At 33.9% G+C, this 27,073-nt stretch overlaps 1 protein-coding gene across 3 annotated transcripts in view; it reads left to right on the top strand.

Annotated features, from left to right (window-relative positions):
* Positions 1-27,073, top strand: part of supt3h (SPT3 homolog, SAGA and STAGA complex component) — a 538,864-nt gene that overhangs the window by 12,467 nt on the left and 499,324 nt on the right. For all 3 annotated transcript variants that reach the window (XM_039749446.1, XM_039749445.1, XM_039749447.1), the window contains exon 2: positions 4,376-4,479. In XM_039749446.1, coding sequence (XP_039605380.1) covers positions 4,376-4,479 — 104 coding nt within the window. The remainder of the gene's footprint in view (positions 1-4,375; positions 4,480-27,073) is intronic.

Below are 27,073 nucleotides of genomic sequence, written 5' to 3'. Positions count from 1 at the left end.
TATCAAATAGAAAAATAAAGAAACCAAGAAGTAATGCAGCATAAAAGTCAATTTAATTATGAAAAAACAGCAATAATAAAATGTTGCCTTGTGCTACCCACTCATGTTAAGTAGTATATTAAACCTTAGCATGTTGAAATAATCTTTCTGTCTTTCTGAACATCTGAAATCATTTTATGCAGTATGGCAGCCATCTGCATTGCAATTCAAAGTAAAACAACTGCAGAACTTTAACCCATAGGGGAAGATTACAGTAGGATTTCAATTTCATGTTAACTGTATTTATTGGAGAAAATTGACTGGAGAGTGCTTCTGCTTTTGAGTTGCCTTTTCTTCCTCTCTTTTCCTTTTTAATGTCCGGAAGAAAGGAAATAAAGTGCTCACATGGCACTACTTTGATGTGTTAAAGAAGTTAATTATCTAAACCATCAAACAAACTGTAGGCTGGGGAAGCAATTACAGAAAAGAGCCATCTGAATTATTGTCTCTTTTTGCCAAGTAAAATTCTATACACCTGTGTGATGTAAGTGACAGGTATCTTGGGCTGTTCTTCATACTAAGATTAAGTTTTAATTGTTATATGTTTTCGTTAGCAGTTAACCGACAATAGCATTTATAGTGAACACATGGTTCAGAATGAGAAATGAACTTGGAATGCATAATTTCAATTACTTTTATGCTGACTAGGAAGACATCACTCTGTTATTTTTTTGTTAATCTGTGGTTTACTTGTCACGTTTGATGTTAACGGATGTAAGAATACAGTAATGCTCAATTAAGATGGTCCACATATGTATAGTTCATTATTGTCTTACAGTAGGGATAAAAAACTTAAGTTTAAACACTTTTTTGTTTTGGTCAACCTTTCTTTTCACAATTCAGTATACTGAAGTAAGGAAAACCTTCTGAATGTGGGAAAATACTGTAAACTTTAAATTTGTTAATGGGCTTATTTTCTTTTATCCATTTACTGCATACCATTCACCCATTTGTGCAGCTGTTGTGAAAACTGACATCATAAAGGAATCTGTCCAGGTTGGGAATCTAGTCCATATGGAGTATAATACCAAACTCAACATTAGATCTGTGTTTGAATGTGGATCACAGTTTAGAAACCGTGCAGAGTATTAGAAAGTGACCTATGTAAAGAAGATGAAATTTAAATTTTGAAACGGAACTTATCCTACCATTGTATGTAACATATATGATTAGCATCGACAAAGTGTGCCTAAATGTGATTCACAGTAGTTGGTGTTGGAGCACCAGAAAAGTGACATATTTACCTCTGTGTAGGACAGTGCGTCTTAGTGCAGACAATACTGGATAAATATCACTGTTCTTGAAATATTTACTGATGTGAGTGTAGTGGGCTTTAGGGGATTATATCTGCAGTGTCAGCATAATAAGAAAAGCCTAAGTGGTGAAACAAATACTCTCCTTTCCATTTTTTACAATTAATACTAATATTTTACATATATTGTGCCATTCCAATATAAGTGTGAGAAGTTCAACAAAAGATGAGATGTAGGGGGAAAAATGAATTGTATCTATATTAGTGTAGTGTTAATGTAGCACCAGATGCAACTGAAATCCCAATACCATGCTTTCCAAATATTTATTACAATTAGAATGAACATGGAGAGAAATGTGCCTCATTTCTTACAGAAAACCACCTAATTGGGTCAAGGTCTGTATTAAGTTGTGACAATTCCAACTACACTACAGTCACAAGATGCAGGTTGTATGGAAATTCAAAAGATTAATACAATTGTTATAGCTACAGGACTTCTGTACGCTGGAATAATCATTGTGCCACTATTAAAGATGCCCTATTGGTGTCATCATTTTAATCTTAATTGAATTATCATTATTTTAAGCTTAAGGCTGCCCATGATGCATTTATTACTTCAGGAAGTTGTAGTATATATTACTATAGGAAAGAATGGATCAACCTGATAAATCTAATAAGAATATCCCTTAATTATTCAACAAGGTTATCCTGTATTTCAATAGTTTCAACAAGATAAATTATATACATATTGTACTGATAATCTTTATGATATTATTCTGTATGTTTGCAGTAGTTCTGTCAATAAATACTTCAAAGTAGAATATTTGATATATTCTGTATATTTGTGTTTGAATGTATACAAATTTGAAGTCGCAATTCTGAGGGGCTCTTGCTGTTCCTTGCCATTTGATGTGCCGTTACTGGGAACCCATTAACCTGCTGTATACACAATAAATAATCCCCCTTTCTTTTTGTTTTTAAAGGGTTTTTAACATTTCCTCTTATTTTGTTCATGGAACCTCATTGTAGCATAGGGTAGATTTACACACTTCACATGAAGTCAAAATGTAGATAATGAAGGTGGGTCAAACAAAGTGCATGTAGTTGCAGAATCTGTGTGAAAACTGCAAACAAATACTATAAATGTGCAGAAAGTTCTTGTAACTGTAATTTGTTACAGGAATAGAGAGGCGCAAAGTGTGTGCTTTTCCTCAGTGTGTTTTTTTGATGGCATCATTTTGTGTGCGCAGAAAATTGCCACCATAATAAATATAAATAAGGTTTCAAGTTCATTTGACTATTAAATGCCACACTGTTCTCTGGAGCATAATGCTAACTGTCATTTATAACACAACTGAATACAAACTTCCTAACCAGGATGTACATGGTTGTATATCCGGAAGGTCAGACTTAAGTTGAAACCTTTAGAAAACAGCTGTAAGAGATATGTGTAAATAAAACGTCAGCAACCAAACAGTGTTTAATACTGTGTCGGAAATAATATGATGCTGGCTGAATGTGTTAGATATTTTCAGTTCAATTTTTGAATATTCATCTTTTATTACCTGTTTGAATTTTCTTTTCAATTTTTGAATATGCAGACTTTATATTCTATTTGAAAATGTATCAATTTTTAATGTTCATTTGATGGCCATAGTACTTGTTTTCATGTGTCAATACTTGTAAACCGTTGGCTGTTTATTCTGTGTAGCATTGTGAGGAAAAAAATAACCCAAATACCCAACTTACACAAAGACAAATCATTTAGTATCCGCATTTCTACATCCATGTTAAAATGTTTCCATTCCTCCTCTTATACAAAAAAATGCAAGTTGTTCATAGCCTTTCCATTATCACAAGAGAGAGAAAAGATAGGTTAGTAGTATGGTATTCTATTATTCATGTATCTAATGTATAATACTTTTTAAGTACTCATTGGTTCCACTTGACAATGCCTAATTCATTTCAGAAAATTGGTCCATAATATGGGCACTTCATGTAGTGTATATTTCTTATTGTGGGTAAAATTCTGGTGTACACCTGACCCAGCACATAGTCACTCAAAAAATACTCTGAACCTCATTATTTAAAAAAAATAATGTTGCGTGTTTAGTGAAGGATGATACATGCACGAACAGTATACACAGCGTATTTTCCACCCATTTTTGTAAAGCTCCAGTGCTTTACAATTTCTCCAAATAATAAACACTAGTGTTCTATGTGTGGTAGAAAGTCAGTTTTATTGTTAAAGCAAGTCAAAAAAAGAATGAATCGAGTTTCCAGTTTTCAATTCAGTGTCTTCCTGTACAATCACAGTCTTTTTTACAAATACCTTTCTTTCTAGGAGGAACATAAATATATGCATTAAGCACATGATTACTGTAAAAAAAACTGTCCAATTTTGTCCTTCCTGTAGTGATTCTTGGCATGATAAATGGCAGACAACTGAACTGCCTAAAATCTTTCAAGCCACTTTTATTTAATAATGCAGTAGAAACACTATTATGAATACAGTCAAGATCTGTTGCCTGACCAGATTTGAACATGACTGTTATGATTTCTATTACTGTAGACAACCACATTTTTCATTAAAGGTCTTAAAGTGGTCAATCAAGGTGGGACTGTAAGGTGAAAATGGAAAACAACCAAGAAAAACCTTTAACATTGTTGTATGTTTTTGTAGGATTGAAAGCATCAAGTTTTATGCCCTTTATTTCTTAAAGAAATTAGATTTTGACTGTAAAGATTTGCTTTGCTTCAAGTAACTGGAGTCATATAGTATTTAATTATGTTTTTTATACTTTGTTGCTCCCAATTGGCTGTGAAGAAGATGATGTGCTTCAGCCTAAGTATAGACTCGGCAAACACTGATCTATATGCACCTTGTGTTTAGCAAGCAGCAAATTAATGCCCACCTGATTACAACTGGGTTAGTTTTACAGAAGTGTGCTTTATTTAGTAGACAAGAAGCCTTGTGTGTGAAGCCAGGATTTTGTGCTGTAATGATTTAGCATTCCTTCATTTTTTTGGTTTATTTGGACCCATTTTGGTTGTATTTCAGAAATTTGTTCTTCATTTTCACAGATGAGCAGTAACGCAGCAAGCCCAATGTCTGGTGTGGCCTCTTTAAGTTCCGGAAGAGGAACTGGAAAATCTGCAAGCTTTGTTCCTGAGTTGCAAACAATGCTGTAAGTTGAAAGTGTTAAGTATTTTGTCTATCTGTCCCAGCACTATTCTAGCCATGTGTGCCTTGGTTTTCTGTATAGCACCTACTGTTCTGGGAGAGTGGGATTGGTATAACAGTACTCAAGAAATAAGTCGGTAAACTGGGAATACTACATCTAAAACCAGGTTATATATTTTGTGGGTTGCAGAATATCTGTAAAGAAAGATTTACACCAGAGAGCTTTCTTGAGCTAAAGAATATCCAATGTGCAACATAGAATGAAACTCCAATTCTTTTTAACAAAGAAACAATGTATACAGTATGCCTGTTCTGTCCGAGGGAAGCTTGCAAGTCCATCCTTGCCTTATAATTATGCTAATCTCCCAAAGCATTTTCCAGTGACTCTGCTGGGTCATCATAAAATTGCTCATTTCTTGCTTCAGTAATGCTTCCCATTTAAAGTGGTGCTGACGTATGATTGAAGATTAAAAAATCTGTCAAAGGCAAAACACTTTCGTCTGTCAGTAAAGCTGTGCCAAGAATTGGCCTGGCAAGTCTCAAGAGCGTTTTCCTTTTCCTTTATTATTAAAAATTGAACCCTTATGATCAGGGATTACTTACTTATGAATAATTAATAGGGTTGGTTCCTAAAAAAAATTGCAGACCTTCCAAATTTTATAATCTCAGAGAAATAGGAGATCTAAATATTTAGGGAACTTTGTTTAATTTCTTTTTTTATCAACATAGTATTTCTCGATCACAGAATATAGTATTTCTTTGTAATAACTTATTGTCTTTAATGTCTGTTTCTATTCATGCTTATATAAAAAAAATCTAAAGAAAGTCTAATCTGTCCATTTTCTTTCTTTTCTCCTGACTAAGAACTGTATATAAACCTTTTAAAGTACTGGCTCTGTATCTGTTTTCACAGTCCTGTATTTTGCAAAACACTTAATTATAGCTTTATTGAGGAGGCATTTTTGAAAGCAGCATAGACTCAATCCAATTTAAAAGATTAGTTTCCACCCTTGGCAAAGTTTCTATGTAGCTGAATGATGATACCAAGAAATAGTATTCTTACTTCATCCAAGAGGCGCTCAACATTTGCCTGGCTCCAAATCTAACAAAAAGGCTGATCTAAATACATAGTTATTGTTTTCAGTATTATCCTTGTCACTGTTCTGGAGACAGAAAAATAGTTTATTTTCTTATGCAGCGGTACCAACAATTTGATATAGAGACAAGACTACTTTTTTGCAAACTGTCATCTAAAATAAGAATGTGTATCTGAAAGCAATGAGTAGAGACTTGTGGTAATACAAAGTGATTTTTGATTTTCTTTTGATAAAAAGGTAGAGACATGACAGTAGTACTTATGGTCATAATACTGTGTGTTTAATCATTGGCTGTTTTTTGAATGCTTTGTGTAGTATTTATTTCTTCTCTCTCTCTCTCCCCCTTTTTTTCTTAGCACCCCTCCCCATATCAGCCATGCTCATATGCCTTCATGGAGGTCTTTAATTGAGATCACTTGTACTCATGTATGGCAGGAATCTCAAAGACTCATGGGAGAAACATGAAACAGTAAAATTAAAAAAAAAAAACTTTCATTAAAAAGCTTCTGTTTTACACTCGCCCATCCAAAGAAAGCTGAGCTTATTATTTGTGTATGGTCCAGACGAATAGTACAGCTATGACAGATTTCTTATACAGTATATATTTGTCATAATTACTCTATTAAAGAAGAAAAATATTCAAAGATATATTTTTTTATATTCAAGGAGGTGAAGCATAATTTGTTCAAATATAGGAATATGTTATTTGAAAGTGACTGGTAAAGACTTGGACTTTTTCTGTAGAGCCACACACAAACATGCATAAAGGAAAACTTTGGTGGCCCAGACTTTTCATTTGAACTTAACGAGGGATGGGAAATGTTATCCATTTCTTCATTTTCAAACATAATTTCACCAGGTTTATGATGTATGAAATGTATAAAAAATATAATGAGGAGAAAGTGCTTGAAAAAGTCTGCATAACTGTTAAAGCGCTAAAGATATTTACAGTTCTGATTTGTACTTTTTACTTTTCAATAGAGCCTAGTTAAATGTTTAATTATCTTTTGCAATATAAGAATACTTTCAACCTGTCTACATTTTTATTATGTCATCTTACATTTTATGAGATTTCTAAATGTGGTAGTTTGCATATGTTTAGTTATCACTGAGTTATTCAGCATCACTGTATTAAAGTACTTATTCCACTTTAACAGTAAGTATGTGTTGTATAGTTTATTATTTTTAAATACCACCACTATAATAAACCAGTAGCACTGATTTATAACTTCTATTTTGTTAACATTAATAACTAATGTTAGTTCTAAATTAATTTTATTAAAAGGGTTGTTAGATTATTTCATGAATTTAGTTTATTGTCTTTGCTTTAATAGTTTGGGGTAAAGTTTCACATGTCAACTTTTTGATGTCTCAAAGGATATTGTCATCTTCAGTGTCAGTGAGAAGTTCATGCTTTTATTTAAACTGATGGTAGACATTTGAGTTTTATTTAAATCTTGGGAGGATTTATTTGAGCCTGGCTGGTAGTGCTGCCGAACAAGTATGCTTGAAAGTAATTCAAGTAACCATACTTGTGTAGAAAAATAAACCACAGTTTTTCCTTTCCTACTATCTTTCATCTTTCTTCTCTGTTGAAAAATGTGCATAAAAGACAAACCCTATGAGAAATTTTAATTATTTAAAGTAGTGGTTGTATGTTCTTTTAGTTAAAGACTTTTAATAAAATATATTAAAGTGTTAACTTTAGGAATCCATTTCTTTTTGTATTTTTTTCTAAAATTTAGCAAAATACTTATTTCTGTTCTTAACAGAATTCTATGTTTTAACGTTGTTAGGTTAGTAATTTAGAAAGTTGGCATTGGTTATCCTAAGAAATAGGACGCATTATAACATTTCCACCTTCTTCATTTCTATCCAAGCTGTCCTAGGCTGTTCTTTAGGACTATTCCCTTCTGTCTCAACTTGTTTCCTCAGTCGGTTGTTGTCCAACATTTGCTCCACATGTCTAAACTACCTCAGTCTGTTTCTCCTCATTCTAGACTTCATCTTCAATGCTTTTGCAAACTCCTTTTTCACAAGCCTAAAACTTTGGCTAAATCTCTTAACATTCTTCTATTTATTTTTATCCCTAGCAATATCAGTATCGCCTTCTGCACTTTTTTAGCAGCTCATACCCAGCAGTGCACCAGTCATCTAGCAATTGGTCATCATCAGCTTAATTTTGTACTACTAGTTAAATTGTTAATAGTCTTTTTTTACTAGACAAATGTAATATTAATTCTTGTCAACATTTCATCATTGTGTCCTACACACTTAAAAGTTCACACAAATATCCCAGACACATGTGCAACTAAGGGAATTATCTTTTTGTACTTGTTCCTTGCATTAATGCTGCAGTGTAAATTTTGTCAAATCATAAGCAGAAGCAGTGATAGAGTTGAGATAAAATCAGCACTCACAATATGTCACAAAATGGAATACTGTATGTTCAAAAAACAGCCATGGAGTGGACACAAACCAATATACATGAATATGCAGTATATCCCTTTGATTTGAGGCAACCATCATCATTTCAGTGCCAAGAAAATCTGAAATCATGTGTTTGAATGACTACATCACTTTGGCAACATTTTGCTCGACTGCCATCCAGTATGAGGTGTACAGTATATGATAGCATCCAGTGATTCAGTTTCGACTCACCAACAGTTATTTTCCTCCAGACTTCAAACTTCTAACTGCAAATATCCTCATAAGTTTTACTTGCATGTGACTAATGGTTCAGTGTGCAAAGTTGTTTTCACTAACTTTAGTGTTACTAATCATTCTGCAGGTCATTTATTTGGCACAGTCTATGGTACTTGATTTGCACATGTTGTTGTATCACATACAATTGCATATTGTTGCTAAGTGCCAGTATTTCTTCATTAGTAGAAGTTGAGACAAATATAGATCATTTTATAGTACTGCAAAATGAAAGCAATAGATTTAACTGTTTTGAATTACATTTAACCAAAGACTACTAACAAACTAAGGTGAACTTGGTGATGAAGTGGTTTTCACTGCTGTTTCATAGATCTAGCACCCTGGGTTCTAATCCTGTGCCTAGTCACTGTATATTTGCAGCTCTCTTGTTCTTTCCTGCCTCCCTAAGGATTTTTCTCTGGCTACACTGGTTTTATTTCTACATTCCCAAATATATTTGTTTTCTGTTATTTGAAGACTAAATTATTTGGGCAAAAGTTCATGCAAGTGGGTACTGAGATGGACTTATGATCTGTCCTGGGTTACTTTATTCCTTATGCTACCAAGACAGTCTTCAGCGCCCAACAATCCCAGCCTTAACTTGAATTAAGCAGCTTTAAGGGTCTATGTTATAATAACATATTAGCATAGTTGACTGTACCAATTGTTAGACTATTACCATACACTCAAACTAAAAGTTACATAACAATAAATATCCAAATATGAATTATTAACTAATTTGACAACCCTATAGTACATAAGTTAAAAATCCTGGATTCTGTTTGTACTTGTTATATGAGGTATAGTACAACTACAGTGATGCCAATAAAATGCTATTGTATGTTTTATTTGCTTCTGTAACATGATATAACAAATTTATAGACGCTATGAGTTTTTAATATACTTCGCAAATAAAAATATACTAAATTCTATGGTGTGTACAAAAGAATATCATCACAGTCAGTGGTAATAATTAAAATTAATTAGGATGCATGCATGTACTGTGTCGCATGCCGCCTTCTCAAGATTTCAGAGCCCAGAGACAGACTTGCATCCATAGTGGACAGCATTAACAAAGGAGAGTACAAGACTGCAAAACTCAATAAAGAGAAGTCTGAAATTTGGCAGAACTTTTCAGTTGTTATCGATATCAACTAAGTGCTGTTTGCTTGCTCTGACAAATGTGCTAACATACAGTACAGTGGACATTAAGTCAGGCACCTCAGGTTTAAAGTGCCACATGTGTGCAACCAAAAAACTGATAAAAGATATTGTACATGACATGCTAGAGACCATTAATAATTATGGTTATGCTGTCACAACTGATAGTTGGACTGAAAACTTTGACAAAACCTTTCATATCTGCTTCCATCAATTATGTTAATGAGAGCTACAATCTTCAATCTGTCAAGGGTGCATTTTTGTGACCCCGTTTGAAGCAAGCATGATTAAAACAGCTGAAAACATTTGCGCTTTACTGTTTGAAAAAGTTTCCAGAATTGACTGTTACTGACAGAGGAGCAAACACAATCACTTTCCTTGTGTGGCTACACCAAATCAAACTGTAGAACCCACATTCTTAACACGATTCTCTCAAGTGCTTTTACACCATCAGTTGCACAGCTTCTGGCTAGTGTAAAAAGTTAGTCAGATATTTTAATCATTCTGGACAACAAAGCAAGTTTAGGAGGTCACTCAAACAGGTGTGTGGAGACAAGATATAATGCTGAGTTCAGCATTGCAGCAATTTGATGGCTGCATCGGCAAAAAGATATAACTGTGGTCTGTTTTCTAAAACTGTTCAGATAACTGATTTAGAATCCGATATTACTGGATGAACTTGTCTACAAATTGTTCAGCACCAGCTCTTATCCACATGCTCTACAAAGTAGAAATATTTTTCAGCCCAAACTTTCTGTTTGTATATCTTTTATTTAAGAGCATCATAAAGGTGCAGGAACAAGAAGAGATTTATAATAATTTGTAATAAGTGTGTTTTAATGATATTGCACTAAATCAAAGACTGCACTGTAGTTCACTGGTCAGCTCTTAATAACACCCTCTTTCATCTCGGAGCTTGTGAGCAGATGAGGAGATGCCTGTATGTTCACAGTGCTTTGCTTGGTTAAATTATGCTTGTATTGATAAGCAAAAAGTACTGTGAGAAAGTGGAGAGTCTTTGTTAAGCTACCAGTATTATGCCAACTAGAAAAGTGTATGTTTTAAACTTGTATGTATGATTTGTACTTGGGCGTCACCTACCTTCCGTGTGCATTCCACATTTTTGTGGAATGAATTGCAATTATTAAAACAGATTGTACTTTATTTCAATATAGAATAGTAATTGGTTGCCTACTTACAAAGCTTTAACAAGACATGTTGGTTACATTGCTCTTTTCATATTTATGTGAAAAAGATGTGCATACTTGTGCTCAGAAATTATTATTTACATCCCATTGGAAGAACTAGATTCATAAAAATGAAAAGGACAATTGGTGCCAAAGAGGGGAAAACTTCAGCGAACTCCTTGTACAAGACCATGCTAAACCATACACAAAAGGCTTATCAACCATACATGATTTTTTTTTTTTTTTTTTAATGGAAGCAATTTGTTTATTTGGACAGGAGGGGGACAATGAGGCGAAGTGTATGTGAGAGTGGGCAGGCATGGGGTGATGTACTGCGGGAGTAGGCAGGCACGGGTTTAAAAAAATTAGTACATCAGTCCCGCACAGACCACTACTCCAAGGTCAAAAAAAAAGAAAGGCACAGGAAATCCCCATTAGTGCACTTATTTGGGTCTGGGACTATAAAGTCTTACATTGTGCGTGCTCTAAAGGCTGGCACTGTTTCAGTTGGTACAAAACAATTGTGGTATTACCTGTGTTTATGGGAACATGCTTTCGACACAATTTGCAGTGCATGCTACTCTGCTTTTTGTCAGACTTTAAATAGCCAAAATATCTCCACACTACCAAATTCTTCAGACACTTCTTTTCAACAGCGCCGTCATCTTTTGAGCCTTGGGTTGTGTTTGTTGGGGTATCTTCTTTGGTAATACTGATTTTTATCGTGTTTTCATTAACATTTTCTGTTGTCATTTTCTCTTTTGTCTTGCTCCCACTCCTGACATACTGGCATGCACTCTGGAGTTAGAGTACTGCCAAAAGTCCTTTTGCATGGAAAATGCCTTTTGTATGTGTGAGTGACATTTTGAGCGCATTTTACAAGTGTAAGTTAACTCCATAGTGTGTGGCTGCTGCAGCCCATACATTGGCACATGTGCTGCTGCCAGCTGCTACTACACTCAGTACTGTGTCCACCAGGCTAACCTGATGTGACTGTAGCTGTATTCCAGCCACATGATTGATTCAGCGTAGCGCTGTCGACCATGTCTTATATTTCTATTTAGGAAAATTTAATTTTGTGATAATTCTCTTTATTGTTTTATTGACCAGACCTATTTATGTGTGGCCCTAAAAAGGAATGTTTGGCTTTTTCAGCACAGAGTAGTCTCTGCCATGCTCTTCAGGTCTTCAGTGGTGCCTTAATACATTGGTCAAAGGCAGCTGATATGCCACATTATTCTCCTGGCTTTCTGGAAGCCAACCCAGCCTAATGGGCTATAGCAGCCAGGAGATGTGATCAAAGTGCTGTGTTTGTGCTGTTCCTTACCTCTCACTCATAGAAGTGTGTCCCTCATGGGTCTGGACCCTGAAATTGCTACAGAACTAATCTCAGGATCTGTGGAGGGGGAGAATGTAAGGTTGAAGCTTAACAATTGTAAATACTTTGTTACAGGAAACAGTTTCTTCTTTTTCTTTGCATCATCTTACAAATCTTTTAATGGTTGTTGGCATGTTCTAATCTTTCAGGTAGGCAGGTTACAGCAGGGTTTGCATACACATCACTTAATCTGCGTGGATTCAGCATAGAGCTCGGTGTGCAGCAAATATAAGTTTTGCTTTTTGGAACTTTCTGAATTTTTTTTTTCCTGAATATTTTCAATCTGTTGTTGGTTGAATCCATGAATGCAGAATGCACAGATATGAAGTGCCTGACTGTACTGTGTTCACTTCATATGCTACTACTTGGGTTAAAGGTCAAAAATGTAATGTATAGTTTAATTCCTATCAGAATGACATTAAGCTATATCTATTATGGTAAGTGGCATTGCTACTGTTCTGTCTAAAATCCATTGCTTTAATGAGTTAAAACTACATGTCTTTAAATACAAAATAAAATTTGCCTAGTTGGTGGATCTGCTTCAAGCATTACCAAGATAATGACAATTTTTAACTCTAACAGCCTGATTAGCTTTTCTGAATCAGTCTGCATCTTACAGTGTGCGTTATATTTGACTATAATCTGATTTTTACACATGCAATTGTACACTCACTGTGCATGATTCTGTAAAGTTAATAGATACATTTATTTCAAGTTCCAGTTTATTGTCATATGTACACACTATAATGAGATTCTTACTGGCCAGGTTTCCCACATGTCCATTGTCAGTAGAATATATATAAGTAAACTTCTGATCCAGAAAGTTAAATATTTAATATAGTGACTTTCTGTTTGCGGTACTCCATCTACTGCAGTGTATTTTGTAATGAATATAGGAATAAAATGCATTACGTCTTTTAAGACCAGCAGATGGTGGATTGCAAACATTAGCACTACTGTTGAGAATCCTATTCCAAATGCCATATAATCTAGGTAACAGACAAACTGATGTTCTATCTTAATAAAGACAAATTTAAATAGACAAAATATAACAAATGAAAAAGATTGATAGAAGGACTTCAGCTCTCATTCATGTCCATTAAATATTCTGGTGATATACCCTCACTGATACAGAAAAATGAAAGTAGAAATAAATCATGATTCCATTAACATCTATAAAGAGGGTATGCTGGCCTCCCAGCACCCAAGTTTGACTCCTCCATGGTCAGACCATCAGCAGCTTCCCTGTGTGTAACAGTAAATTGGCGCCATTGAAATTAGTTGGTACTCTATCAGCATTTTTTATTTCTTGTCTTTTTTTCTGTTTAAAATTTCCTTCATTAGGTTACAAGGTTGGTTGTACTTTATGTGCCATCTGTTGGAATGAAAAACGCAATGCATTGTAGTAGTTCATGTAACAAACATCTTATACTGTGCTAGATTCCTTTCAATTAGTTGACACTATACAGTACACACTAGCCCAATAATGATACAAATAACAGACAATGGATACAACAACATGTTTAATACAACATCAGACTATATATATAGGAACCACATATCAACTGTGCAAATGCAGTTCTATGTATGAATAGGTCTTGATTATTACTGAAGTTAAAAAACTGTCCTTTATTTAGTCTGATGGCCTGACCTGTACAATTTGCCAGAACAGAAGAGAGATAAAACTGACTGTGCAGACTGGATGATGCTCTGTGGTCCTGACTTGAGTAGGTGTCGTCATTAGGATGTTATGCAGCCAGTGAGGACAGATTACACTGTGCATTGCATCCGCGTTGCTGAGCATGGATGGAGACATCCTGGCTTTCATCAAATGTCTGAAGTAAGTGCATTTGGGAATCTTCTAAAGGAGTGTGGAGTGGAATGGCTATATTAGGTTGTCAGTAATGGTCACTTGATGATTTTTAAAGATGCTTCCTACATCTTCCAATCTGATGTAGATGGGATTGTAGTCTACCCCTTGAGGTTTATATAGTCAGTTTCTTGATTTTACTGATGTAAAGGGACATGTTGTAAGCTGCCTTATTTTGGTAATGAGATGTATAGTGGTGCTGTGATCAGTGAAGTGAAGTAAAGTTGGAGTTGTGTGTAATAGAGAAGCGAAAAGAACCAATACTTTCAGTACGACACCAATGCTCCATAAACATAATGAGACTAGCTTTTTTTCAGTATCGGTAGTACCGAATGACAATTGGTACTGAACTTGTACTTGACTACAAATAGACAGCAAAGTGATACATGAGAAAAACATGAATAAGAGCTGTATATAAAATGGCTCATGGTGATGGTAGTACAGAACTACATGTTGAAATTGAAAACGGAAGTAATGTTTAGAAATTCATTGTCTTCAAGACCAAAAAATCATGCTCATTATTCAAAAAAAAAAAAAACGCTTCCCTTATTACCGCTTTTATCCCATTACAGATTCTATTTATATATGGCTTCATGCATGCTTTGTAAGTTCACTAATGTGAATGATAAGATGTGAGTGTTAATTGTTCAACTTGTTGTGTCACAATATTGTAAGAAGACAAAATGATGGCATCACTTTGGCCTACACACACCCTAGAATGGAATGAGTGCTTCACAGCTATTATCCGATCACATCAATGGATGTGCTTTTAAGCATTCATCCATTTTCTAGCTGGTTTATATAGGCAAATGTTATGCATATAGGACTGTGCTTGCTGGCAGGGTGAACAGCTGTAGCATGTAAAATTCAAGCCAAGTTTCTAAACAAACCACCTTCACTGGTGATTAAATTAACTGCTCCATTTGTTAATATCACAATAAATATTACTTAGTGCTTTGTGTCCTAATAAACAAACTAATGTCCATTAATATAATCCCCAAAACAGGACAAATGTAGTGAAAACACAGATGTCCTATATTTTCAAGGTACACTGGTGAATGTAATGCAGACTACGAGTTAAACTGCAAGTCGAGTTAATATCCTAATTTTAGGTTGGTACAAGGGGCTAAGAAATAACAAAATCATATCAGTCATATAAGATACTTTGAAAACAGCAAAACAAAGTGTGATTTATAGGGTTTCTGAACTAATTCATGTAAATTTCAAGTAAAGCTTTGATTTCATGCAGGAAATTAAGTTAGGACAAATGTAAAATAAAAAAAAGAAAAACAGATTTGAAAAATTAAAGCTCTAGGATTTTGTGATAATTCAAAATTGAACAAGTTTGACTCATGCATTACTCTTTAGTTTGTTTTTAAACAGCTAATGATGCAAATATAAATCTTACAATAGTAAGTGTTGCAAAACCTATCAGAGTAATTCTTTGACAAACCAGATATTAAAAGCATGTTGTTACATAAACTGGTTTAAAGAATTTGTGTAAACAGAAAATATCTTGAACTATCTTGGAATTCACTTAATTCCACAGTACAGGTATAATATTTGAATTTTAATGTTTAGTAAGCAGTATTTTACATTTACTAGAGGGAAAGTTTCAGAGAGTAAATTTGGAATGTGCACATAGTAAGATAAATCAGGTAGTTCATGTTGATATCATATTTTATAAAACCTATGCTGAAATCCCCTCCAGGTTATAAAATGTCCCCCTGTGTGGGAGGAGGATCCCCATGTCAATCGCACATTAAAATTCAAACCCTGCATTGTATTTTGATATTTAAGAAAGTCCATACTAGTTTACTTAAATGATGACTGAGTAAGTTTTTGATTGGCATAACAGTATTTTTAAACTGTTGTTACTACTGTGGCAGTGTGGCAGAATTTTTGGCAGGCAGTGTGGTGTAATGGTTAAGGCTTTGGACATCAGTCCCTGAGGTAGTGGGTTTAAATCGCACTATTGAAAATATGTGACCAAAGCAGATCACTTGGAAAATCAAAAGAAATGTAACTACTTGAGTCACAAATATTGTAAGTCATGTTGGATAAATGCATCAGCCAAACAAGTAAATGTATTATTATTTAAATATTTTATTTTCTATTACAGAAAAAGGCGTAATTATTGTTCACTTTAATAATCAAGGTACTTTTAATAAGAAGCAGATGAATGGAATATCTGTTTTTGCCGTGTATTTGAAAGGTAACGAATATTGTGAAATTTCACCGGTGTTGGTGTTGAATGCTAAAATTCTGGTAACGTGACGTCCCAAGTGTCTAACCACATTGTCCTAGGTAAGCAAGGAGTATAAATGGAGATCTGTCCACTTCTCTTAGGTGTACCTGTGTTAATTAATGTGGATGAAGTGATGCTGCCAGTCTACATATTTTGGCATAGCCATTTCATAAATACAAACATTTTTAGAACAACAAATAAAAAACAAGCATCACTCACTTACTGTACCACAACAAACATAAAATGCCATTTTTGGAAGAAAAAAATGTTTTTGCAAGATTTAGCCAATTTAAAAGGAGACCAGCTGTACTCTTTACCTCATTGCTTGTCTCACTCCCACTCCACTTGGCTTTCTCATTTCAATTATCACCTTGAAAACTTCTTTCTTTCCACTGTTATTATTGACATTATTCAGTGTTTCTTCCTGGGCATTAATTGTTGTCTGTTCTATAGACAGCTAGACAATAATCATCAAAAAATGTTACAGTTGCAATACCTCACAGTCTTTTACTGTGTAATATAAAGGAGATCATAGACAAATCTAAAACACCTGTTTGAGCTCCACTTATTTTAGTTTTGACTCTCAGTAATATTATTGGCATGAGTAAATATATATTAAGAAATCATAAAAGTAACTAATTAGTTACTTTTTAGTTACTTTTGCTCACTAAGAAAAATCGTCAGCTGTTACTACTATACAGTCAGTAAAGATGACAGCATGGACTTATAACATTTGATAATTGGTTTGTGGTTCTTCATTATGTTGTATCATGGCTTATCTATTTAGCTCTATCTCATAACCCGTCTTTTTCATTTCCCCAATGTCTTTTATTATGGCATACAGTAGACCCACCACAAAGTGCATAATGATAATTAATGATTGGCATTTTGATCTTAGTATTGGCAACCAGGTTTCTTTGGATTTTAGAAATCTAAGGCTTGATTAAAAAATTCCTTTATTCATTCATTTTTCTCTGCTTATCTGAAAGCTGATCGCAGGACCAACACACTTAGCAGTGAGGCCATTACGTCCCTTTCCCTAGCCAGCAATATAATTCTCCCAGTGATCACTGGGTCTTCCCTGGTGTCTCCTCCCAGCTGGTGATGCCCATAAAACCTCCACAGGGAGGCATCCATATCAGATGCCTGAACATCCTCATTTGGCTCCTCTCGATGTGAAGGGTCAAAAAAATATGATGCAGTGTAATTGGTTAATCAGTTATTTATTGTAATACACTATGTGAAAAGTACAGTGGAACTCGTATGTGCATGCATCACCAATACTCACCATGCTCCCACTATTTTATAAGGCTATGTAAAATATTTAACATAGCATGTAAAACACGATAAATAGCCCTTGACACAACTGCCCTACCCCTTGGATTCTGCGGTTCATGTCCTAAGTTAAGTAAACCCATATATACAAGCAATGGTAATGACATTACAGTGTTTTTCACACTGCTTGGAGCAATTAATACACATCACAAATCAAACAAAAGAAGACATCACATAGGGTTAAAGGAGCATGCCCCACATAAAGAGAATAATGCTGGAGGACGGTTCAGTCATGGTAGACTTCACAGTGTATAAAAAAAGTGACAATAATTGTTGTGTTTTCTTTGCTTGATGCTGGCATGTATCTGGGATTTCACTGAGGCTATAGCTATATGGACAGGTGGAACTTGACTGCATATTAGGTGCTGTTTAGGAAAAAATAACCATATGATTTGCTGTTGTCTGTGTATGATTCAGTATGTGCGCCAGGTCTGCTTATAATAATTTGATTTGAGTAGACATGGCATTAGAAAAACATAGAATTTGAGTACACCGGTAGCACATGCTTTGAACCATGTATAGTCACGATGGTTTAATGGTAGATGTTTTTTACTCCCAATCAGTTGATTTGATGTCATACTGACTGCTCTGCAGCAATATATGACACTTGCCAGTCTTCTGTGCAGAGCATCATTTGTTGCAAGCTATGGTATAAAATTTGACGAAACCGAACTGGTCACACTAAAGAAGGAAAATTTGTAGTAATGTGGACAATGTTGAAGCTCCACCAATGCTGGCAACGGTAACCAGACATATGAACAGGAAATTTATCCTTACCTGAAGAAAAATCGTGCCAAGAATCTAATAAAATTTCATGTGACAAATTAATATCTAGCACAAATTTAACCTTTAAAGATTATGGGTATCTTTGATTGTAATTTCACCTGATAGAGGTAATTGCCCGATTGGATAACATTGCATTTTAATATATTAAAGACACCTACTTCCCTTAAAAAAATGTTGTGAATGTTTTCTCTCAAATAGATTTTACAGCAGGACAGGGATAAAGATAACATACAAGTGTACAGTACAAAAACAATATTTATGAATTGTGAGATTTCAGCTTTCTTCTAATTAACATTATTAACATTTTGCTCAAATTGCAAAGTATATTTGTGTTCATTGTATAGGAGAGAATCCAAATCAATGTCATGTATCAATAATAAATTTGATTTTTTAATTGAGAATGTAAAACTGTAAAAGGAAAAAATAGAGCATGCTTTTTAAGGTAAAAGTTGACTTATTGAATCCAGTGCTTCAAATTGTTTTCAATGTCTAAGAGGCAGTAAATTATGCCCTAATTTAAAAGCAAAGTCAAATTAAAGAAGAATGAGTTTCAGCCGAGGGCAGAAAGCGTCTTAGAATTGAATCCTCATTTCACTTAGTCACCTCAGTTATTTATTCTAAAACTACTGGCAACATACTGAATAAGTGGTGCTGTTTAATAGATGTTGGAAATAATTATACAGTTACATAGTAAATAAGCAAATGGCAATATGGTTGTTTCATGTAATTGAATATAGTGTCATTTATAGCAGCGAGCAGTCAAAGGCTTTTGTGGTTGGGAACAAGAAAAGACACAGGTTTTCATACAGTGATGACATCACACAGCCAAACTCATTAAGAGTAATTATCAGAACTGAGTGCTTGTTTAGAAGTTATGTCTTGATTTCATAGCCTTCAGCTATTTTTATGAGTGATTTTTTGCTACTGTCTAGCGCCTATGATTTTTTTTTTCTTTTTCCCTTTTTTATTCTCTGATTGTTTTCTGGAGAGTTGAGTCAGGACAAGTCACATTGGAAACAAACAGCAATAATGATCTGGCTTGTGGACACTCTGGTTAACCAGACTGTAATTTGGGGACTGAAAGGAACCTCTCAGTGCTATTGAGTATTTGTTTACCAGAGATTTTACAGAACATTTTTTTTACTCCTTATTGCTGAGGCTACAGTGCATAAGTAACCAGTTAACTGTTTAGGAGTATTCTGTTCAGTTACATTTGGGCAAAATAAATAATTAAAAAATATGATTTGAGTAAACTCTTGACCACTAAATATTTGTTTAGAAGTTTTAATTGCACCTTGCCAATTGTTCACTTGACAAGCAAAGTTTAGGTTTGAGACATATAATTAATGTTTTTATTAACAATTTATTTTTTTACATTTCTTTTTAGTTGGCTAGTCTTAGCTGATATAATTACGAGTAATGCTTTGGCTACTAGGATTTTCACTTTTCTCTTAATTTATTGTACGAAATGTTTGCTTATTCAAAGTGACAAACAAACCACAAGTGTATACAGTACTACTATTATTTTAATATTTCGATCGTGCAGTTTTTTTTGTAAGGTCACAGAGTGAGATGAGCGGAGATAAATCAGGCTACTATGTGTTTTTTGCAACTTGTGTGGTCGTGCTACTTGTACATGTAGATATTTTACCAGCTCAAGTTCACACCTAGTAGGATATAGGAACATCAGAAAAATTCAAAAAGTGCATTATTTTATGTAGCATATTTCTATAGTAAACACAATTTGAGGCTTCTTACTGCAATTTTTTTGGCAGTTTTAACTCCGTGCTGATCAATTGACTTAACACTGATGATACAGTGAGTCAGGATTGGAGACTGAGCTTGGATCCTTATTTTTTGCGCAAAAGCCATCAGTGTTTATTTTGTGTAACAGTTTTCAATAATGAATACTATTCTAAAATAGTTTTCAGTTTTATTTCTTTGTCTCTAAGCCCAATATCAAAAAATGTGGAGAGAAACTTTGTAGGTCTTTTGAAAGAATATTCCAGTACATGTTGTAACAAGAAAATATGATGTTCACAGATAAACCCACACTGAAATTAGGCAATGCACCATTTGTGGGACAACTAGGCAATAACAAATAAGACGCAGCAGCGTAAAACCCTCAATCTCAGGTAATTAGAATGGTTACCTAGTTAATAGAGGTATGTCTATATCCCTTTCGTAATTATCTCAGGCTGGCTTGTTCTGTTTGCAAGACATGAGCAAAAGAAAAACAACAACATGCACTTAAATATTTAGAATGCCAGGACCTGGGAATAAACTGGCAGACAGGTATAAAACAGCTCTCATTTTTTTTGTGTGCCCCCTTTCTGATTATGGGCAATTATATTTTTGAAAGTAAATACAAATATTCAAAAATTTGTTTGATACACTGTCATCAATAATAAAAAAACCTGAACTATGACACATTTTTTAGTATTGTAACTGTATTTATTGTTTATTTGTACTTTCATATGTTTTCTGCTGTATTTAATATTTCATATGTCTTCTACCATTGTAGTGTAATTAAGTAGGACAAATACAGAGGTTTTACATAGCTTGTGAACAAGAAGAATTACTTTTGCCTGAGTGGTTTTTATTAGATATATACACACTTCATGTTTCATAGTCATTCATTTACATAATGCCAGCTTTAAAACCAGGGCTCAAAGGCTTTGCCGTAATGGTCAATGAATGTATGGTTCCTTTAATATTTACTGTTTTTCCTTTTCTCTGTCATAGTATGAAACAAAGAAATGTTGCTGTTTTATTTGCTATGAATAAGTGGTTTGTTCATCTTGTGGGTGATTCAGAATCACTTGAAGTAAAACAATTAAAGATTTGAGAGCCTTTATGTAAAGGCGAATAAAATGAAAAAAAATCAGTTCCTTATTTGTAATTGCGGCACCTCAAAAGTGGCAGTGAGTTAACCTCTTATTTTCAGATCTTCCAGATGGTGTAAAGTTTGAAATCGGTATTTAATATTTTATTTTGTCACTTTATTTTGACTGCTGAAACTTTAATAAACACACACATTTTTGTAGAAAATAACGTACACCATAAACCCTCTTTATCATGGCTTTTTTGATTCATTAGCATGGTTTGTCTATTTATCTCTGAAAGCAAGAACTGAAGAGCCAGTTGCCCTTTATTTTAAATGTAGTATGCTTCGCTGTATTATAATAAAGTGCAGTTATGTTTTATGCCGTTTTTTTCATTATGTAGTTCACAATCTCCAGTCAGCAACATTAGCGCAATGATTCCAATGTGGTTGAATGCCTGGCTTGCATTTAGACTAAGCATTGAGGGAAGATTTTATTCCATAAAGAGCATTGGACACGTAATTTCTGAACCATAAAAGCTTACTTTCAAAATGTAGAGCTGACATAATTAAGCAGGGGACATGGAGTTCCTAATCGACCCTGTAGAGATTGGGGGTATGGGTTCTTTTTACCTGAGTCAGTAAGGTAAAGTAACCTACAGTGGATTTCTGTTTGTCAAATACAGGTCTCAAAACAATTTTGGCTTGCAGCATGTACTTCAATGGCTAACATTTTCAAAGTAATTTACAAATCACGAGATAATATATATTGTCATATTCTAATTGTTATGGATGGGACACTGCAGGTTACGTTACAAGCTCTTGGATGCCTAAACACAAATGCAAGTCAGCTGTTCAAACGCTAACTTATGGGTATTGTGCTAACATCAGTGGGCAAACTGAATATTTTTATCAGGAACATATTAAAGTCAAGTAGAAACATGCCTCAATCTACATTTACTTCTTTCACATGCTGTTATTCAGTTTTAGGTATTTAAGTGTTATAGCATATTATGTTTACAGTGTAATTATTTATTTTATTCATAGTGGCAATTCAATAACATCTTACCACTGTTTATTTTTATTTTTGGATATCTGGAATACTGGCCGGTAGCACAATGGGTCAGTTGTGGAGAATGAACTGACAGCATTGTTAACAGTTCGCTGCTTTAGTTGCTGGGCTAAACTACCTGGATGATATGATTAGCAGAATTTACTTATTAGTGAAGATGCCCCTTGAAATATGTTGTTATGAGCTATGTTAGACCCAAACAGTAAATAAGAGGAAAGACCGCTCAAGGGCTAAGTACATGGAAGAAAATTAATTGGGTATACTGCTTTTAACTGAGGAGAGTACCATATCTACAGAGATAAAATAGTTAAAACGTATACCCTTCTTGAAGTCAGAAGTAGTGTAGATTTAGTTGAGATGACAGTGGAGTACAAATTATACTCTTGGTATTGGCGCAACTGAAGACACAGGTTAGAAAGATGATTGGAAATTTTGCTTTTTATAACAAGTCAAATAATAACCATTGTCATTCTCACAGTCGTCATAGGTTAACCAACTACACTGACTTTTTAAGAAATAGGATTACAGTACCTTACTGTTACACACATACAGCCTTTCATTGCCTAGGCAACATATAGGTTACTTGGAGAGTATTTGCAACTTTGATAAAGATAAACAAAAGGCTTATAAAATAAGTGTTTTCAAGAGAATTGTTTTATACTAAATGTCTTTATTTTTATTAGCCTTGGGTATACAATATACCTCTATATCTCTGTTGTTTTGTTATTGATTTTTTGTTTGTTTTTATTGAGGGATTTTATAAGTCTTAAACTCCCTGTTTATATAGCTAATATCTTTTGGCAATAGCTTGGGATTGGAGAAAGAACTACCTGATGACTGCAAAGTTTTCAGTATACTACCAATCCGCACGAAAGGAGACAAACTTTATTTTACTAATCACAGACCAATAAATCTTTGATTCTGGCTCATGTAAGATTATGGAGAGTGTAAAATCAGAAATCAATTGAAAGACTTGCAGTCTGAAAATAACATGCAGAACTAGATACCAGCCACTGTGAGCTTATAAGTGAAGGATCCTGCCAAACCAGTTTTACTTTTTTAAAAAGGCAGCAACAGTAGTGCCCAACTGCAAAGCATACAAAACTGTGTAGTTAGATATAAAAAAGGCTTAGATATGCTTCTCTACTGAATGTTATATCTGAACCCAGAAGCCATTGATATTAAAAAGTAATTTATGTAATTCAGTTTCAAGGTGGGCAATCAGTCAAGAATCAGTGAGCACAGACAAGCTCATGAGATAAAGTAACAAGTGCAATTACTCAGTTGTCTGTCCTCAGATTGCTACACTTTCTAATTTATATTAAAGAAATGGATTCTAATGTGGTGAATAAACTCATGAAATTTGGATACAATATCAACATTAACAACATTAACATCAAGGTGTTGAAACCACTTGCATTCTTAACTCTAAAATGCATCAATAAATTTGATCCAGCAGAATTCTTTCAGTTAAATGGGGATCACATTTTTAAAGACACTGATACAAATTAAAAAAAAAAAAAAAAGTATATTCAAGTTTAAGCACTTTTTATGCATAGAGGATCTGGAACAAATTACTGAGTCATGTAGTTAAAGTTGAAACCTTAACAATTTTTAAAAAGGCATGTAGGAGAGATTGATATTCAAACAGCATAGCTCTCAGGGAGCCAAATGAGCTTGATGAAGTAAATGGTCTCTTTGTTTTTCAAGCAAATGAATGTATATAATAATAACACTACTAACAACTTTTAATCTGTAGTGAATTTTGACTAATATTTTGGTTGAAATGCATATATTTATTTAAAAGTATAACGCCTATGTGCTGCATATACAGTTGCTTAAAACAGCTCATGAAAACATTATAAGAACTTGCCTTATTTCTATAAAACTGCATAGGGTTATACAGTATTATGTTCAGCAGAAACTAAATGTTTAGTAAGCTTTATGTTTCATTTTATTACCATATAGATCAATAAAAAATGTCTTATGTAATTAATTACTTTATCTAAAATTGGATACAAAATCTTGTATTTATTTCCATTTCTCTATAACCAAAATAGTGGCATGTTAAAATGACAAGTTCAGAGTCAAACAGTAATCAGTTGTTGAGACTGAATTGGAAAACCTGTGGTTAACAATTCAGTACACTTAGCCACTGTGCCACCACTCTTTGCATCTTTACACTGACGGATCATGTGAATATTGCTTGCAGGAATTTGTAACATTTGATGGTAATGAACAATTCATTCTGTTAAGTATACTAGAATAACTATTGTGATGTGCATATATATATTTTTTTTTAAATTAAATTTCTCACTTCAGATAATCGATTTGTAACCAGGTTTGTACTTAACCATCATCATAGTATATCTAGGTAACAGCAGGCAATGTTATCATTTAAAAAGTAATTTATGAAGCTAATGAGACATATTTATTAGTTTATCTGATAAGAGTAAATACATAGTGAATTTGGAAACATTAGCTTCTAATGCAGTTGACATATCTCGACAGCTAGACATGTTATGGTATTGATGTTTTTCTGTTGTATTATAAAAATCTAAAGCACAAATGCATGCAACTAAATACAGATTCATTTAAAAATGTGTGTGGAATTTTAGGTAACAGCTCTCTGCTTCCATCTAGCTGCTAAAAATCATGACAGGATCACTTAATATGTTGACTGCCAGTTTGGGTCTTTATTGCCAGACATGTATGAACACAACATGGGTATCATTGAAATGTTTTGTTGTTGATAGCTTTTTTTCTGAAATTAATTTAGATAGCCTGCTTTAATATTATTTGTAAGTTGTCTCTTGCCTGTAGGTTAAATAAAAGGTTAGTTTATTTTGTATGGAAAGGGAGGGAGGCTTCACAAAAGGGAACTGTCAGTTGACATGCAGCTTTATTCTACAGAGTATGTGCCAAATAAAAACTAACAGTTCGCATAATGTTCCTATTTTCACTTATTCTTTCATTTCAGTCTTTCATTTTAATATATAAATAACAACCTTTATTTTTCATAGCATCTCACTATAGAATATGAGTTTCACAAATGAGAGGAGATCATTCACTTCATTGAGCTTAAATGGTTAACTAATAGTTAAGTTTTCCTAACGCCTTATCCAGGAAAAGTTTAGATTGTGTCAAGATATTTGCCTAAACTGTGGCTTGACAGTTTGTTCCAGATTCTCAAAACCGTTTGTGTAAAGAAGTGCTTCCTGGCTTCAGTCTTTAATGTACATCCTCATTCTATTATGAAACATTACATTAAAGCATAGAGAAATATTTTAATGTAATTTTTTTGTTGTAGCACAGGTGGGTTAAATAACTTTCTCAGGGTCAGGTAGTCAGCCAGAAGCAAGAATTGAACTGGCAGCATTGACGTTTAAAATCTAATACCTTTGCCATTATAGTGCACCACCTGGCTACAAGCTGGATGTTGTCCGCGTATAGATAGACTGCAGATGGAGAGTTTTATGCAGCTTTCTGGCTAATATTTCAGTGCTGAGGTCTGAACCTCCAGGTGTTCCTCACCAATCCTCTTACACCGTATTATTTTTATTATACTTTGTATTACTATTAAGTATTTTATGTTTTTGTCTTCTTTATTAACTGTCGATATTTGTGCATTTTGGTTTTGTTGGGTTTTCTGTGCTGGAAATGCCTTTATAATCTGAGTTATGTAAAATTAAAATGTGTACAATAGTATGCATAAAAGGCTGGATACAGTGGTCCTGCATTTTGTTCCTCAAATTAAATATGAGGTTTTGTAGAGGTTAATTATAGGACCAACTTATTTTGTTGGTATATTTTTAATGCTCTGTTTTTCTTATTTATAAAACCTAATGATATCCTTAATGTTTTGGTTTTGTGAAATTAAATGGAGAAGTAAAGGTTACTTATACTTTAGGTAAAATAAAGGTTGTGGAAATTGTTGTGGTGACAATTCCAGAAATGTAGCATTATATGCTAATAATCATAGTTTATTAGGACTTTGTTGGGAAATCAGTATTCTCCTTTCTTTGCAAGTGTTAAGGAGACTGATAAAGGTACTGGCTAACATACATGCAAGCCAATGATAAAAAAAAATGTAAAGCAAGAAAACAGCTGAAAAAAGAAATTGAAGGAGGGAAAGAAATCTGTTGTAAGGAGACATTATAAAAGTAAGCCATGAAATGGCTATAGTTAAGCCGACATCCAGCTTGAGTTATCTGTACCTCATTAGAAGGTGTTTACACATTTTTTAAATTTAGAGCACGTGAAGGTTAATTAATAGAGTCAGTGAGCCAGGAGAAATGGCTTGAACTTTATAGTTTCCACAGTAGCTTATAGTCCGCAATACAAGACTACATTACAATGACTTTGCTGTTAGTAGCTTACCTCCTTTTCTCATAGAATTTAGGACCATTGACTTCTCCTCACAAAGCTCATCTTCAGTTTATTTTTCTTCTACACTCTTCACTGAGTATAGGTCAGAATGCTTGCACAATTTTTATAATTTTATCTATCCGTTTGTCTGTATTTAAGGGGAAAATATAAAGTAAATTTCTCTTGCATATTTAACAGCAGCTGCAGAGTGAGCATTAAATGGTGTATATCACACACGTCGATTCATTATCTTAGTTCTGTGTTGGTAACTTTTTTAATGTTCAAATTTTAAAAGAAATGTTTTACTTGTTGGCACATGCTGTTTGAGGCCATGGCAATGATTTTATGAATGGCTGTGAGACTAATTTGATGCTTATTGCCTTACTTTTTTTTTTTTTTTTTTTTAAAAAGATGTTTAACTTGGTTCTATGCCCTTCTTCCTTAGGTTGGGACAAAGTAGAATTTATTGTGATCTATAGGAATGACATTTGTAGTAGTATTAAAAATGTAGTTTGCTATATTTTACTTTTTTAAATGTGTCTTAGCTGCCATCAGAGGCATACTTGTAG

Source organism: Polypterus senegalus, chromosome 3 (assembly GCF_016835505.1).
Source record: "Polypterus senegalus isolate Bchr_013 chromosome 3, ASM1683550v1, whole genome shotgun sequence".
NCBI lineage: Eukaryota > Metazoa > Chordata > Cladistia > Polypteriformes > Polypteridae > Polypterus > Polypterus senegalus.
The sequence above is the reverse complement of the archived record's forward strand: the minus strand, read 5'-3'. Positions and strand labels throughout refer to the sequence as shown.